The 16,440-nt window shown below is 52.5% G+C and overlaps 1 protein-coding gene across 1 annotated transcript in view; it reads right to left on the reverse strand.

Annotated features, from left to right (window-relative positions):
• The window catches only part of EFNB1 (ephrin B1), a 12,659-nt gene extending 10,020 nt beyond the window's left edge, over positions 1-2,639 (reverse strand). Inside the window, exon 1 of the mRNA XM_019648071.1 lies at positions 1,724-2,639. Coding sequence (XP_019503616.1) covers positions 1,724-1,851 — 128 coding nt within the window. The 5' untranslated portion in view covers positions 1,852-2,639. The remainder of the gene's footprint in view (positions 1-1,723) is intronic.
• Between the last annotated feature and the right edge of the window lie 13,801 nt (positions 2,640-16,440).

Consider the following 16,440-nt stretch of genomic DNA (forward strand, 5'->3'; position numbering starts at 1 on the left):
CCCCACCCCCCCACCCCACACTCTGCAGGAGGGCTCCCTTCCAGCTGTGGAGCTGCGTGCTATCTCTGGTTAGAGACCCGAGAGAGCAATTAGGTCACTCCCATGAGCCCCTATGATGGGCTACCCCAGGCAGCTTGCAGCTCTCCTGGCTCAAGAGGGAGCATTTCCAGCCTCCACCCTTCTAGGGGGAACTAGGCACTTCACAACGTTCCCCCCTGGGCTCAGCAGCCCAGGGCCCCCAGACCATTTTGAGTCCCTGCTGTTAGACGAGCACTGCGCCCAGTTTGGCTGCTGAGTCGGGGAGAAATTCTTGCCAATCCCCTTCCTTGTACCGAAGCAGAGCCCTCTACCCTGACCCTGGTTTAGCTACCCATACCGACCAGTAAATTGGACCCTACCTGAACCCAAGGAGAAGAGAACTAAAGAAGCCGCCTTCTCTCATTCCAGGGCCGAGAAGTGCACTGTCCCTGAAGCCTAAGGGGCCAAGTCGGGCAGGAGCCCGGGGAAGTTAGCGGGGAGCCCAGGAGAGTGGACAGGAAGAGAGTCCAGATACTGGAATCTAAGAGCAGACAGAGCAGGCCAGGACCCCCAGTTTCCCACTAAGTGGGGGTGTCTGCACACTGCTGGAACCTCCAGAACACAAGAAGGAAGGACAGTTTTGACCCCGGGTTCCAACCCGAGTCCTGGATGCCAAGAGGGAAAGGTCCAGAGGCCACCACACAGCCCCAGCGACTCCCCACTAACAGCCCAGAAACCAGTGAGCCACCGCCCTGAAAGGTGTGTAAGTTGCTGGGGAGGGGGGTGAAGGGGAAGGTTCTCCTCTACATAGCTGCCTCCGCAACCCCTTAGGGAAAGCTAAGCACAGCTCCCCAGTCTGAGGGACACTGCGAGGGCCACCGGACCGCCTGGGCAAGAATCCTTCACTCCCCACCCACCTCCCTCCGCGGCTGGGCCGCCACTCGCCGCCCCGGCGCCCTGGAATCTCTGTCGCCGGCTCCATCGGACCCCCGACGGGCGCTGGATCGAATCTCCCTTCCACAAGCCCCTCTCCCACTCCGCCCCTCTCCACCCGCCGCCTTTGTGAGCTGGGAGCAGCGCCCGCCCTTCCAAGGCCCGGCAGAGGGAAAAGGGGGGCTAGAAAAGACCCAAAGCGAAAAGCTAGGGAGGCAAACAGGAAGAAAGAGAAATGAAAATGGGAGAAGCCCGAATGGGGATACAGGCGCTGCCACCCGCTCCAAACGCGGGGTCCCGCTCCAAACGCGGGGTCCTGCGCCGCGGTCCCTTCACAACTAAACAAACGAGAAACCTGTGTTCCGGCCTCACCCCCCGCCCAGGTCAAGCTAGTCCCTCAAGAGGCTCTGGGCGAAAACCGCCACGTTCCTAGGGGCCCCAGAAGGGGCTGCGTTCTCCCCCAAGCCGGCTCTCGGGTGCGCTCCCGAGCGCCCGGACTCCCAGCTCCGCCTGACGCGACCATCTCGACTTGATCTGGGACGCGGAGGAGACGGCCAGCAAGCCGCGGGGTCACAACCCAGCCAAGTGCCCCCACCCCACCCCGCCGCACCCTGCCCCGCCCGCCCACAGGAAAACACACTCGAAAAAGCCAGGGACAAAATGGGGTGCCCCTCCTCTTCCGAACACCTCCCCACTCGCACTCGGGGGCGTGCGGCCTCACCCCGAAGGAGTACCTCCCACCCCCAAGGACCTGAACAGATAAGTTACTCACTTGGGGTTAAGGGAGCTCCAGGACACGGGCTCCAGGTTCTTGGCCAGCGGCGTGGCAAGCCGGCACAGCGCCAACACGACCACCGCCACAAGCCACTTGCCAAGCCAACGCTGCCCAGGCCGGGCCATCTTCCCGGGGGCAGGCTGCAGTTCGGGATCCCCTGGCGCCTCCTCAGCAAAGCTCGCCTCGTCTTCCCAGGCTGCGCTGCGCTGCGAGCCACTCAGGCGCCCATCCTCCGCGACCGCCGGCCTTGAAGTGCTCCCCTCTCGCCGGCTTCGGAGTCGCTCTTCTCCTCCCGGCCGGCCAGGAGGACTCACTGGGCAGCCGCCCCCAACCCGCACATGGGCTGCGGCCTCCGAGGGCTCGCTCCCGTGGCCTTTCCGCCGCACCGGGCGCGACGGGGGCTCTGCGCCCCCGAGTGCTCCCGCTGGGTTCCGATTTGCTCCCCGAGACTGTTGGGGACTGCGCGCCCTTTACGCGATGGGGTCTCCCCGCTGGGGACTCGGTGGCCGCCCCGACGCCTCGACCGTCCTGAGATCGGTGCCCCTCGGAAGAAATCGAAATCTCCCTAAAACCTGAGCACGGTCCAGGGGCTCCCGCCTGGGTCGCCCTAGCACGGGTTCCGTTCTTCCAGGCCACACTGGGACTCCGGGCTGCGCGCCCCCCGACAGCTTCTACTTCAGCGCGGGCCCCACTCAGTGTACTTAGAAGAGCCGGGTGAAGCGGCCCAGCGAGCCAGTCCCATCAGTTTGCGCCTCTGAAGCCTCGGCCGGGTGGCCCGGCAGCCCCGTCCCCACGTCCTAGCTCTCGGCGATTGCGCCCGAGGGTCTGCGGCCAGTGCGAGTCTCACACACCTCCCACTGCTGTCCAGCGCGCATAGACTCCCTCCGCCGCCGCTGAGCTGTCTACTCCCTTGCTCAGGCGAACGCAAGGCCAACCCTACTGCTCTTAGCCAATAGCAAGCTCCGTCACGGGGTCCTTGGCCCGTACCACGCCCCCAGAACAGGAAGGGGGTGGGGTTTCAGGGAGCTCTTAAGGACGCCGCGCTCTCGATGGCACCAATCTGAATGTGCGGCTCGTGCGGTTAGGGTTGGGTCCCGCCTAGTCCTGTTCCCAGAGCGCTCACCCCGTGGGAAGTTGGCGCTCCTCTAGAGCTGTCGGCCTGTTCTCCCCGCACGCCCGGTCAACACTCCGGCCCACGGTCGTGGGCCACACAGGCCCCGTCACAAGTATCCTGGGAAAGGAGTACTTCCATTCTCTCTCGGCACACACGAGCCCTGAAGTCCTGCTTTGTGCTCGGCTCTATGGCAAGGATAGTTTGCTCCCGGGCCCGTGTCACGTACGGCCCCAGTGGCCTTTCTTCCTCCTGCCCTCGCAATGTGGTGTCCGCTTGCCCATAGACCCAGAGCCCTGAACATACAAACGGATAGCAGTGGGTGGTGCAGACAGTCCCGGGGGAAGCCGAGTTTTTCGCAACGAGGGACCAGGCCTCCTGCGGAATTTCAGACTTGAGAGAGAGCCTTGTGGGACCCGAGGAGCCCAGATTTAGAGTTCTTGTCCTGTCTGAAGGCACAGGCAAGGCCTCGGGATAGGCCAGCAGGGATAAGAGGGCACCTCGATAAAGAAAGACACTTCGAGGGCAGGGGAAAAGGCTCAGGGCAGGCAGGCGCCTTCTGAAAAGGCGCCCCGGCCCGGAGACATCGGACTCCAGGACCCCTCCCGACCTCGCCATCTGGGTCTTTGTCTCCCAGCCCTGGCCAATTCTCCCCGCCCCTCCTCGCTTCCTTGCTTATAACTTTGGCTCCATCCCATAGCCCAGACCCTCCCGGTCCGAACCGCTCTCCCTGATCGGACCCCAGAAGATGCACTCATGTAGTAATGTCTCCCCCTACTGGCCTTTCTCAGCACTGCGGGCGCCCGGGACAAACGGTGCTGTCACTGAACAGGAGCGTGGCGCACACAAGCCTGGCACACGCGCTTGAACACAAGACCTGGTACAGGCGTGGTGGCCTTGGCAAGAACCGAGGCCCAGTATGGGGAAGAAGGGAAAGCACAGGAGGAAGATCTGGGCTTGGGGTTGGCTTTAGGACTGCCAAGGATATAAAGCCTGCTCGCTGTTTCCTCATGGAGATCATGAAGTCAGGAACAGTCCCCAAGTGCTCTACCATTTACTCAGTTGCATGCCTTTGTCTTAACTGGGAGGTTGAGCCACTGAGTTTCTCACTGGATTCTCTCATGGTCTCTCTGGCTGTAGAGTGGGCCCGTCCTCCTTTCAGGGACAGGGCCTCCACAGGGAGAGGGATCTAGGTAGACAGGGAAGAGGAGAGCTGTCTGGGGTCTCTCAGCTCCCAACTGGACCCCTTGTTGAGTATGAGCAAGGAGAGGTGAGAAGACCATGCAAAGGCACACTGATACACCAGCTCAGAGACTAGGACTCCCCAATGCATGGCGGGACATCAGAACCTGAGTATGGAAAGCAGTCTGCCACTTACTGGGTGCCTACTCTGTGCCAAGAACTGTTAGATGTATTTCCTTTCAGAATCCTTTGAGACGAGTTCCACTATCCTCCTTTTATATAAAGGGGAAACCGAGGCTAATGGAAGAGAAGTGACTCATCTGAGGTCACCTATCTGATCAGCAGTGGAAGTGGGATTTGACCCCAGGGTTATGTGTCTCCAAAGCCCATGTCCATCCCCCTCTACCATATTTCCAGCCCCTTCTGGCTTACTTGCTGACTTCATTCATTCCTGGTTAAAAGCTGGTTCATGCTGGGAAAGCAGCAGTCTTCAGGATGGCCAGGACCCTACTCTTCACTCACAGTCCTCTAAGAGGCCACTAGGACTGGGAGAGTTCATCTGTGTACCTGGCCACATCCCCAAGTGCCCAGCTACAAGCACCGCTGCTAACCCAGAACCAGCCTCGAATTCCACTGTCGACCTGCCCAGTGCCCCTCAGAGGGCGAGCCCCAGGCTAGGTGGGAGATGGGGGTGATGAGGCTACGCTTCCAGGCTAGGGAAAACGGAAGCTGTTCCTGAGTGTGCCAGCACCTAATCCTGGGTGGGGCGGGCAGCAGAGGAAAGAGAGCTCTTTACGTCTGCTCCACACACTGGTAAACATCTGGTCACGGCACAGACTTGCTGCTGCGACCTGCCTACCCCAGCCCTGTAGGGGCCTCAGTAGCAGGGCTGGGACCACTCTCTGCCATAGCTAGAGCTGGTGACTATGGGTCCCCACCTTTGCAGGTCCACAGATGTAGTGATTCAGGCCCTAAGAGGGGGAAAAATTACTCCTCAAGGGAGCCTGAGAGGAAGTCAGGATCTGCGGGAGGTGGGCCCTCTTTTATCCAAGCCCATATTCCCCCCCTTCCCCAGCTCCAATCCACCCATGTTTCCTGGGCACTGATCCTGTGCTAGGCTCTGACCTGGGCCTGCCCTGGTGACACGCAGAGGAGCCCCACCGAGCCTTGCCTTCGAGGAGCTCCAAGCAGACAGAAATCAATATGGGGGGGGCCTCCTTGACCCAGGGGTGCATAAGATCACCCTCAGGCATCACCCTGTGGGCTCAGCTCCCCACTCCCGTGGAAAGCAGGGTGAAAAACTTCCAAGGCAGAGTCACTGCTTGTTCCATGTGTCTCCTTGAGCAAGTCACGTCACCTCCGTGCTTCAGTTAGCTTGCCTGTAACCTGGAGACCATGCCTGCTTAGAGCTGTGGTGAGGGGTGAATGAGATAATGCACATAAAGGGCTTAGCAGCATGCCTGGCCCACCGTGGTGCTTACTAAATGGAAACTATTATTCCTCCACGGAGCCTCCCACAGAGACACCCTCATTCCTGGTCACACATCCTCGCCCGTTCACACTTGCTTTGCATGCCACATGCACAGTTTCCAGCCCCTCTGGTGTGCTCACATGCGTACATTTTCATACACAGACTCTCAGTCTTTGTCACCCACCCACTCACGCAGCACCAGGTGGCAGGCCTGGTTCCTTCCCTCATGGAACACAGACTCTAGCCCCCACATTGTTTTGTGTCACTGTCACAGTCACATGCATGAACATACACACACACCCTCAATTGCTGGGGCCCTTGTCCTTGACCTCTCCTTGCCTGCCTTGCACTCTGAGACGAGAGATGTGGACTAACTCACCTAAGGCCACACGGCCAGGGATGGGAAAGTCAGGATTCAAACCTGGGCCATTTGGCTACCCAACATTAGCTAATACTCGTGACTCTACGTTGATATCCCGGGGCTCTGGAAAGGAGTGTGTGCCCAGGCGATGGCCTGGTGCACCAAAGGGCAGAGAGCAGGAAGCTCACCTTGAGGCCCAGGGCAGTGTCAACCAGGTCAAGTCATCAAGGCTAGCAGCCCTCTCTCCTAGCTACAGTCATGCCCGGCCTGCCCTAGGCCTCCTGTCTGTCCCCTAGAAGACCCATCACCTCTGCCTGCAGCCTCCTCACAGGTACACACACCCATTCCCTACAAGGTGAGGAAGGACCTACTGTGTGCCGGGCACTGTAGCTAGGTGTTATAGTGTCACCTTTGGTGCTCTACTATCTTTTGGTAGTTCTCACAACAGCCCTGAAGTTGATATTGATCGGCGTGTTTTACAGATGAGAAAACTGAGGCTCCAGGTTCAATCTGGCTGCACTCACTGCCCACCAACCTCCGCCTGCAAAGCCCTCTTTTGCCCAGCTGGCTTATTCCCATCACCCCCTTCGCGCCTGTTCTTCCCTCTGCCCTCACTACCCGCTAGCTGAGACCAGCTGGGGTCTGTGTTGAGCCCAGGCTATCCCCATTCCCCCACGAATATTTTGCTTTTCAAGTCACTCTATCTCTGGGTCAGGCTCAGGGCAAGCCCAGGGTGGGGCCCCGAGCTCTCCCACTCTTCGCTCTCCACTCTCCCGGCTCTTGGCTGCACCACACCCCAGGGCTAGGTCAGATTCGGTCCCAGGGGGGTACGCCCTGCACGTCTAGTTTCACTGCAGCCAGGACAAGTCCCATTGGCTGGGGAAGGAGGGGGTGTTCCCAAAGACCGAAGGTTCAACCAAACTCTCAGCCCCCATTCCCTCTCTGGTCCCTGCCCTAGCTTCACGTCTGGTCTGGTTTATGAGTGTTTGCACTGAGATCACTTTGATCTTCCAGGTGTCAGCCTGGCCCTGGCTCAGGCTGTTGGCAGGATGACACCAGGAATAGGAGGAACCCCTCTCTTCCTAAGATGGCCCTGCCCCCTCCCGCCCTCTCTCTTTATCCCCTCCTTGTACCACTTTGCCCTAGTCTGGACTCCTCAAAATTGGTCCCAAGCCCTCAGGCCCCATACAGGAAAATGGCCTGCCCTCTGCCACTGAAATGAGCCTACAACAGGGCCTCTGAGGGGCTAAGCATGGCTCGGTGTGGCATAGCAGGTGGCACAAGTCTCTGAACCATAGCTGGGACCCTGAGCTCCTTAGAGGCCTCATCTTTGGCCACCCCTGCCCTCCTGTACATCACTGATCTGGGCTCAGCTTCTTCTAGCAGCCCCTGCCATTCTCTGCTCTCCAGCTCAACGAAGGGCAGCCTGCTGGAGGAAATCCTGCAGCACTCCGGCCCAACCCACCTGTTGCTTCCTCACTCCAGTTACCTGGGGAATGTGCAAATAGGAGCTGGGCCATCCATCACTGTCAGGGGCTCAGGAATTTGGGGGAGGGGAGCAGCAGCTGTCCCCACCTGTCACTGACCCCATCCTGGCACCCCATCTCAGAGGGCCAGGACCCTGGGGGCAGAGGGTGCTGGCTGCAGAAATGGCATCTTTGCCCCGTCCTGCTCCTGCCTTGTTAGTGAACACTCTGGACATGTCGGGCCCCATACACACAGGGTATCAAGCTCTGCTGGAAGAACAACCGGAAGAGAACAAACATTTGGGCAACCCAAGGAGCAGAGCGAAGGGGCAGCTGCTTCCTCAGCTCTCCACCCTGTTAGCTCTGACCCTCCCCAGCCTATGAGCTAGCTTTCTACCTCTCACCCTACTAGGAAGGCTAACAGGCGGGCTCTGGGCTGTCTCCACTGATAAACCCAGGCCTCCTGATGGAGACGCCAGGAGCCCTTGGGGGCATCCTGAGCACAGATAAGGGGCTGGACCCAGATAAACGTGGCAGATATATGGCACCCCGGCTCACCACCCTCCAGCAGGGATCTCTGATATTGAAACCTCCCCTCCCAACTCACAACTTAGTCCAGGTTGGTTTAGAGAGTCCTCGCCTTCGGTAAGAAAGGCCCCAGCACCTGGGCTCAGTGCACCTCCCAAAGAGGGCCAGTTTCTTTCTAAGCCTTGACTCTCCCCACAAAGCCTCTCCCACCCCACCCCTGCTAGACCTCCATATCCCCAGGGCTGCCCAAGCTGGGGTTGGAGTGAGAATTCAACTGACAAATCACCCAGCATCTTCCTCACGAGGAAGCCAATCCCTCAGAGGAACAGAGATCTCCCTGACCTGACTTGTTTTTCCTTCACAGCCCCTCTCTGGAACACAAATCAGAGCCTTTGGCAGCCTCAACCTCAGCCATGAAGGGTTGGGGCAGGGGTGTGGAGGTGGGAATAATGTTCCTCCTTGAATTGGTGTCCTGAGCAGGGGTGGGGAAGGTGGGAAGCCCCCGGGGGGGCTTCTGAACTAGGGGATTAGGGCTCTAAAGACAGCGGATGGAGGAGGTAGGATTTCAGACCTGAAGAAGTGAGGCATTAGGCAGGTTGTTGAATCAAGGGTAGAGTCCCCAAGGAAACCCCTTTCCTCCTCGTTTCCGTATTCCTCAATCTCTGTCGACCCCTAGTGGCCAGCCCAGTATTTGCAGTCCAAAAGCTGACCCAGCACTGAGCCTGCCCCCCCCCAACAGTCCAATAGTTTGTGGGAGACACTGCCAGCTTCAGGTGCTGGCCTGGGCTGAGCTAAACCAGGAACACCCTCCCTTCTCCTCCCCACCCTCCCTCCAAGCACCGGAAATTCATCCAGGCTTACATTAGCACCTGCCTCCTCTGGGCAACCTTTCTAGAAGGCCTTAGCACAGAGGTCCGCTCCCTCCTTTGAGCTCCATATCCTGACTCGACTGCTTGTGGTTGTCACTTGCATTTTCATTACCTGTGTACATCTTCGTTCTCCCACTACATACTAACCTGGGGGCAGAAACCACTGACTGCTTCTCCTTCATCTTCCACATCAAGGGCAAGCATAGGGTTGAGCTTACAGGAAGTGCGCAGTAAACGCTAATGGTGATAGTGATAATGATGGCGACGGTGGTGCCGACTACCATTTATTGAGCACCTACTATGTTCAGGTACTTTGTATCCATTCTCTCATTCAAAAGTTATTTTATATATAGATGACTGACGTTCTCAGCAGTCAAGTGTCCTAAATAACGTCTCGTGTCTAGTAAGACCCCAAGGTTTGATGCAGGTTTCCATGGCTCCAAGGCATAGCGGTACCTCCATTTCCTACATGCCAGCCACTGCCTTAACCGGGGAGGGGACAGAGGATGACTAGGTGACTATGAGTTAGTCCCTGACAACATGGCATGGTGTGGACCCCAGTGAAGACTGCATTGTTCCTCCTTATTATCCCCCCTTATCTCAAGGCTGGCATTCTCAAGCTTGCTCATTTGACAGGAGGACAGATTGCCCAGCCCAGATGCACAGTCCCCCAGGTTTCATCACACAAGGAGGCTGTGGCCAACTAGGAGACTCATACGGACAATGGGCACAGAAAAAGTCAAGAATCTAGGGCCACAGAGGAAGAGTCCATCAGAGATTGCTACCATTAGAATCCCCAGAATGTCCCAGGAACCACCCACATGTCTCAATTCAGTTCACAAACACTGCTGGGCATCACCTGGGAGCCTGGTAAGTGCTGGAATCTGACGCTTAAGGAGTTCAGAGAGACGCCTCAGTTATTCCCTCTTGCTCCATGGCATGCCAAGTTACCAAACAGCCCCAGGCTAGTGAGCACCACTGAGTAGAGGACCCACCAACCTGAGCCTTTCTCTAGTCTGTGGCTTCCCTCAGCCATTTTGCCTTTCTCCGGCCTGGTGGCCTTATAGAAAATGGAGCCATCTCACTTTCGCCCTTGCTCCTTCGCCAAGTCAGCCACTCACCTGAGACTGTCTCTCAGTAGTCCTTGGTGTGAAGAGAACCTGCTGGGGCTTGAAAGGAAGAGCCCTTTGTGCAGGTCCAAGGTGGTTCAAGCCCCCACCCCACCTGTCCCCCCACCGCTAGGGTTCTAACAAGGCCCTGGCTTGGCGTTGACAACCCTGGAAAGCAGGCAGCTTACTCAGTTTTCCAGGCACAGACATAGAGGTGGCAGGTTTCAGGCTGGACTTTCTGTGGGCATTTTATGAGGGATTTTTATGGCCAAAGTGGATGATTGCTAACACCTGCTTTTAAAAATGTCCGGGCTGAAATCAACAGGCCAGGCAACAAGACGCAGTCCCCTGTGACTCTGATTACCCAGCTTTACCTGCCAATTTGTCTCAATGGATTTGCCTTCTGGACATTTCAGAGATATACTATACAATGTGTATTTGTTCATCAGTTGCTGGACATTTGGGTTGTTTCCACTTTTTGGATATTATGAGTAATGCTGGGTGCTTTATTTTTCTTGCCATATTGCTCTGGCTAGAGCCTCCAGTAAAATGCTGAATAGAAGTGGGAAGTGCAGACATCCTCGTCTTGTTCCTGAACTTAGAGAGGAAAAGGAAAAAACTCAGTCTTTCACCATTAAGTAAGATGTTAGCTGTGGGGGTTTTGGTAGATGCTTTTTATCTGGTTGAGGAAGTTTCTTTCTCATCCTAGTTTGTTGACTTTGGGGGGTTTTATTTATCATGAAAGGATGATGGGTTTTGTCAAATGCCTCTTTTGTGCCTATTGAGAAAATCATGCACTTTTTGTCCTTTATTATTTTGGAATGTTAATAACATTAAACCTTGTGTTCCAGGGATAAATCCCACATGTTCATAGTGCTTAATCCTTTTTATTTACATGTTTCTACATATGGTTTGGTCTGTAGTTTTGTTTTCTTATGACGTTTTTGTCTAGTTTCAGCATCAGAGTAAGATTTTCTTACAGAATGAGTTGAAAAGCATTTCCTCCTTGTGCTAGCCAGAGTTCTCCAGAAAAACAGAACCAATAGGAAATGTATATATGAATTGGCTTATTGACTTATGCAGTTATGGAGCCTGGCAAGTCCACAATCTGCAGAGTCAGTGTCCCAGTTCAAGTCTGGAGGTTAGGAGGCTGCTGTAAAACCAGGAAGAGCTGATGTAACAGTTCAAAGGCCTTCCGGCAGGAAGAGCTGAGGTTCTAGTTTTAAGGTTGTCAGGCTGGAAAATGCTCTCTTACTTGGGGTAAGATCAAGTAAGATTGGAGGATCAGCCTTTTATTCTATTTGGGCCTTCAACTGATTGAATGAGGCCCACCCACATTACGGAGGGCAATCTGCTGTACTCAGCCTACAAATTTAAATGTTAATCTCATCTCAGAACACTCTCATAGACTCTCCCAGAGTAATCTTTGACCAAATATCTGGGCACCCCATGGTCCAGTCAAGCTGACACATAAAATTAGCTGTCACAGGTCCATCCTTTGTTAACTTGGTACCCATGTACAGCTACTTAAGCCACACTTAGTCTCCAAATAAAAAAAATAATAAGGTCAATTCGACCAACACAATACAACTCTCCTGCCTGCAAGCCAAAGCACATTGACTCCTTCCCAGGAGGAGGAGGTAAAGTCCCTTAGTGATGTTTACTCTTCCCTTTGATATTCCATAACTTAACCAATATGGTATAAAGTTAACAATACCTAAATACTGATGCTCAAATCTCTCTCTGCCTCTCTTTTATAAGAATACTTGTCATTGAATTTAGAATACACCCAGATAACCCAGGATGATCTCCTGATCTCAAGATCATGAACTTAATCACATCTATAAAAATAGATCCTTTCTCTAAATAAGATAACATTCAGAGGTTCCAGGTATTAGGGCATGGGCATATATTTTTGGTGGCCACCATTCAGCCCAGTACTATGGATAAAGGGCTGGAGTGAATGGGACGAGGAGCAAGGTGCAGAGAAGATGCTTGAAGGGGCTGTCATGTTGTGTTCGTCTCAGGCACCATCATCACCATCACAAACATTTATTGAGTGATTACCATGTACCAAGCTCCATGCTAAACCCTGTATGTACATAATCTCATTATGGTGGCCCAACCCTCTGAGTTGTTACTATTATTACCCCCATCTGCCAATGAGGAAGCTGCGGTTAAGAAACTTGCCCACACTCACACAGCTAGGAAGTGGTGCTCACTAGCTCTGACTTCAGATCCAGTATTTCTAACCACAACCTTCAGGTTCCCCCTCAGACAGGCCTGTGAATGGGGATTCAAGGTGCTGCAGTGACGCTAGAAGCATCCTGATATGACCGTTGGGAGTCTGGACTCTGAGGTCAAATAGGCTTGGGTTTCAATTCTGTCTCTGCCCCTTATTACTTGTGTAACTTCCCAGAGCTTCTGTTTCCCGTCTGATGAACTGAAGAGAAGCCATGCGTTATTTCGTAAGTGCCTACTGTGTGCCAAAAATATAACAATTACCTATCAAGGTGCTGTGCAGATTGGTTGAACTAATGCATGTAAATCCACTGGCTCGTACTATATGCTTAGCATATAATGGCTATTAGTATTGTTGTGGTTGTGAAAGGATGAGAGAGAGAGAGAGAGAGAGAGAGAGAGAGAGAGAGATTAATAGATTACCAGGAAGTGCTACATTTGGAGTGACGCCAGGTGGCATCCCCAAGACCTAGGCAGGTTCAGACGCCAGCGAGGCCATAGCACAGGCAGGCAGAGAAAGGCTAGGATCTTTTCTCTGATCCTAGTGAAGGAGGACTCCATTAGCCAGGCCAGGGGCTCTAACCTCAGCCTGCATTTACTTGCGGCGAACACACGAGGGCGTGCGCCCCTCACAACAGGCTGGCTCAGAGAGTCACAGAGAAGGCCAAGGCTCTGGCTGCCTGGTTTCCACCTCTAGGGCAGCAGTCCCAGGCCCTGTGACTGAGATGGAGGCTCAGGGAGGGAGAGGAGGCGTAGGATATTAACAGGGTCTTCTCTGGGCACAGAAGAGAAAATACCCTGTATCGACCCACCAAAAAGAGTAAAAGGGGCTGGTGGTGTAGAACGGGCTCATCAGATTTGGGTGTTGAGACAGGAGGGAAAAGGTCACAATATAGGAGGTTGAAATGATCCCTTAGCCTGCAGATCCGGCAAGTAAACCGCATCAGTCTGCTACACACACACACACACAGACACACACACACTCACACACACACACACAGGAATTATGTGGGAGGCCCAGATTCGGAGAAAGGAGAATGAGCAAGGCATGAGAATGTCCAACCAATGGTATCTGGGGTCATGCAGTCTTCATGTTATGATTATAAAATCAAGACATCAGGACTTCATGTATCTGTGGGTGAGCATGCAGTCAAGCCAGTGCTGAGTTTAAGAATCTCAAAGCCTGAACAGGATGGTTTAAACTTCAGAATTAAGGGAGCAAGGGATGGTAGCAAGTTGCACCAGCTTTGGAGTCAGGCACATTCCCTACATACGCGTACTTGCTGGCAGTGTGGCCTGGGGCAAGTTACGTAAACTGGAGCGTGCCTCATTTTTCAGAAGGGAATAATAATAATAGTACCACTAGGTAAGAGTGTCTGGCACACTACAGGTGCCTTGAAAATGCTGGTTTTGCAGCTATCTTTAAGGGAGTCTTGAGAACAAACTTCGGTGGGAAATTGTGGGCACGTTGAGGCAGGATGTCCTACTTGGGGGCAGTAGCCTATTGCCCGGAGATGAAATCTGTTTAGGATTAGACCTGGACTAGATAACCTTTAGGAAACTTGCATCCCTGAGACTCCATGGTCAGTCAGTCAGCAAATACCTATGACATTGTAAGGCACTGTGGGAGCAACAGAAAGCAATCCAGATCTCATCAGTCAAGTCTCAGCTCAACTGTCCCCGCCTCAGAGAACCTTCTCCAACCACCCAGACTAACAACCTGACATAAATGCTGTGGGGATTAGCCTACCTAGTACATAGCAGGTACTCAGAACATATTTATTCTCCTCTCTCCTGTTCTCCTTGATATTTTAAAATATTAGGTGTCTGTTTTTTCTAGATTTCTTTCTTTTATTTAAACAGCTTTATTGAGATATAATTTAACTACCATAAAATTCACCCTTTTAAAGTGTACAATATAATTTTAAAGCATATTCCCAATGTTATGCAACCATCATCACTACCTAATTTTAGAACATTTGATCACCCCAAAAAGAAACTTTGTACCCAGGAGCGGTCACTCCCATTGACCCCCACCTTACCTCCAGCCCTAAGTAACCATCAATCTACTTTCTGTTTCTATAGATTTTCCTATTCTGAGCATTTCATAAAAATGAAGTCATGCAATATGTAGCCTTTTGTGTCTGGCTTCGCTTACCATGATTTTAAGGTTCATCCATGTTGTAGCAATTATCAGTACTTCATTCTTTTTTATGGCCAAAAAATATTTCATTGTAGGGATGGACCACATTTTGTTTATCCATTCTTCAGCTGATGGACGTTTGGGTTATTTCCATTTGGGGCTATTATGAATAATGCTGCTATGAACCTTCATGTACCAGTTTTTGGGTAGACATATGTTTTCATTTCTCTTGGGTATATACCTAGGAATGGACCTTGTGGGTCATATGGTAACTCTGTGTTTAAAATTTTGAGGAACTACCAAACTATCAACACTTCTTTCTTCATAGTTATGGCGATGTTATAATACAATCCCTTGTACTAACTTTCTGAAACTTTGTTGTTTTTCCCTGGTTTCTTAGTAAATGTTATTATTTTCAAATGTCCTTTAAAAATACATTTGATTCAAGAAGGCATGGACTAAGCCTTGGGAACATGAGCATGAACAAAAGCTGGTCACTGCCATCGAGGAACTCACAATCTAGCGGGGGAAGCAGACACATCAAGCAAAACCCCATGTGATCTGTGCCATAGCAGAGAGATGTGCAAAATGCTGAGAGAGCACAGAGGAAAGACAGCAAAACTCTTCCTGTGGGGCTATACGGAAGGCTTCTTGGAGGAGGTGACATTTGCAGAGCGTGGAAATATGAGTATGGGTTCATTAGGGAGAGGAGGAGCAGGAGGACGAAGAGGACAATGCCAACTACAGACAACAAAATGTGCAAAAGCATGGAAACATGGAAAAAAAGTGGCACCCAAGATGCCACAAATAAATTGGTGTGGCTAGAGTCCCAGGTGCTTTAAGAAACAGGGCAGTTATGGCGCTGGTAATGTAGGTCGGGGCCAGATTTTGAAGGGTTTTGAGTGACATGTAAAGAATTAATAATTTAACCTATATCGTTGGGGGCCTTGGAAGGATTTAAGGCCAGGAATAGACATGGCTATGATTACAGAGATTAAAAAGTATTTTTGAAATAAAAATATTATATATGTACATGGTTAAAAATCACAGAGCAGAAGTGTTGCCCCATCCTTTCGCATGCCAGACCCTCTCCTCTTTGACCTGTTACTCCTGGTAATTAGTCCCCTCTCGTATACATAAGCTGCTACTTCTTGATCTGTCAATTTAAGACACAGCCTCTCCTGCTCCTAACTTTGCAATACGCATGTTATCTTTTATATATTGTACCCCTGTCTTTCTATGGTGGCTACACCTATTTACATTCCCACTGGCAATACACGAAGATTCAAATTTCTCCCTTGCTTTTCTGAGTAGCTTTACACAATATACTTCTATCCATATTTCTTGTTTTATCAACTCTACATAGTATCTTGACTCTCCATTCTGTGAGGTAAGGACATCACGTGGTCCTGCTTTTCCCTACTGCTCTTCTCTCTCTTCCACACTCCATTTTCTACAACCTGTATTTTAAATTTTGCATTGTCAGGATGGATGACATTTGCATTCTGCAATATATGCATAATTAAATCTTCCATGCTTTCTCTACACATTGATTCAAAAAGCGGAAAATAAGGGCCGGCCGAGTGGCTCAGTTGGTTAAGAGCTCACTCAAGAGTGCGAGCTCTGAGCAACAGCAGTTCGAATCCAGGATGGAGCTGAGCTGCTGCTGAGCTGCCAACAGGTGGCAGGATGGCTCAGCTAAAAAAAAAAGCTGAAAATAAGCAATACTTGCTTTAATTATTGTGACTATGTCACTGTGTTCCCTACACAGCCAATTACCTTATTATGCCCCCATTTCCCTTTCTTTTCTTTTTTTTTAAGATTTTTATTGGGGAATTGGGGGGATGGGAACAGTGCTGGAGAATTGGGGGAAGGGGAACAGACAAGTTGCTGTCATTTTTGTTCTTCAATCTAGTTGTGGAGGATGTTGCTTCACTGGCCCAAGTTGGCACCGTCATTGCGCTCTTCCCTGGTAAGGCAGATCAGTCGCCGGCTTCTGGACGGCCGCTCACGCTGGCTGCTGGCCGCTCATGCTGGCTGCTGGCTACACACGGTAGCCCATGGCAACCCACTGCCACAGGGGCTGCAGCCTACGCCGTCGCCGGCGACTCATGGCAACCCAGCTCCAGGTTGAGCTGTTGTTCAGCATCTTAGCTGTGGAGGGCAGTGTCACTGGCCCTCATATGTGGGATCCGAACCGGGGCCCTCTGGCATCCCAAGCGAGTTCTTAACC

This window comes from Hipposideros armiger, unplaced genomic scaffold (genome assembly GCF_001890085.2).
Source record: "Hipposideros armiger isolate ML-2016 unplaced genomic scaffold, ASM189008v1 scaffold_119, whole genome shotgun sequence".
NCBI lineage: Eukaryota > Metazoa > Chordata > Mammalia > Chiroptera > Hipposideridae > Hipposideros > Hipposideros armiger.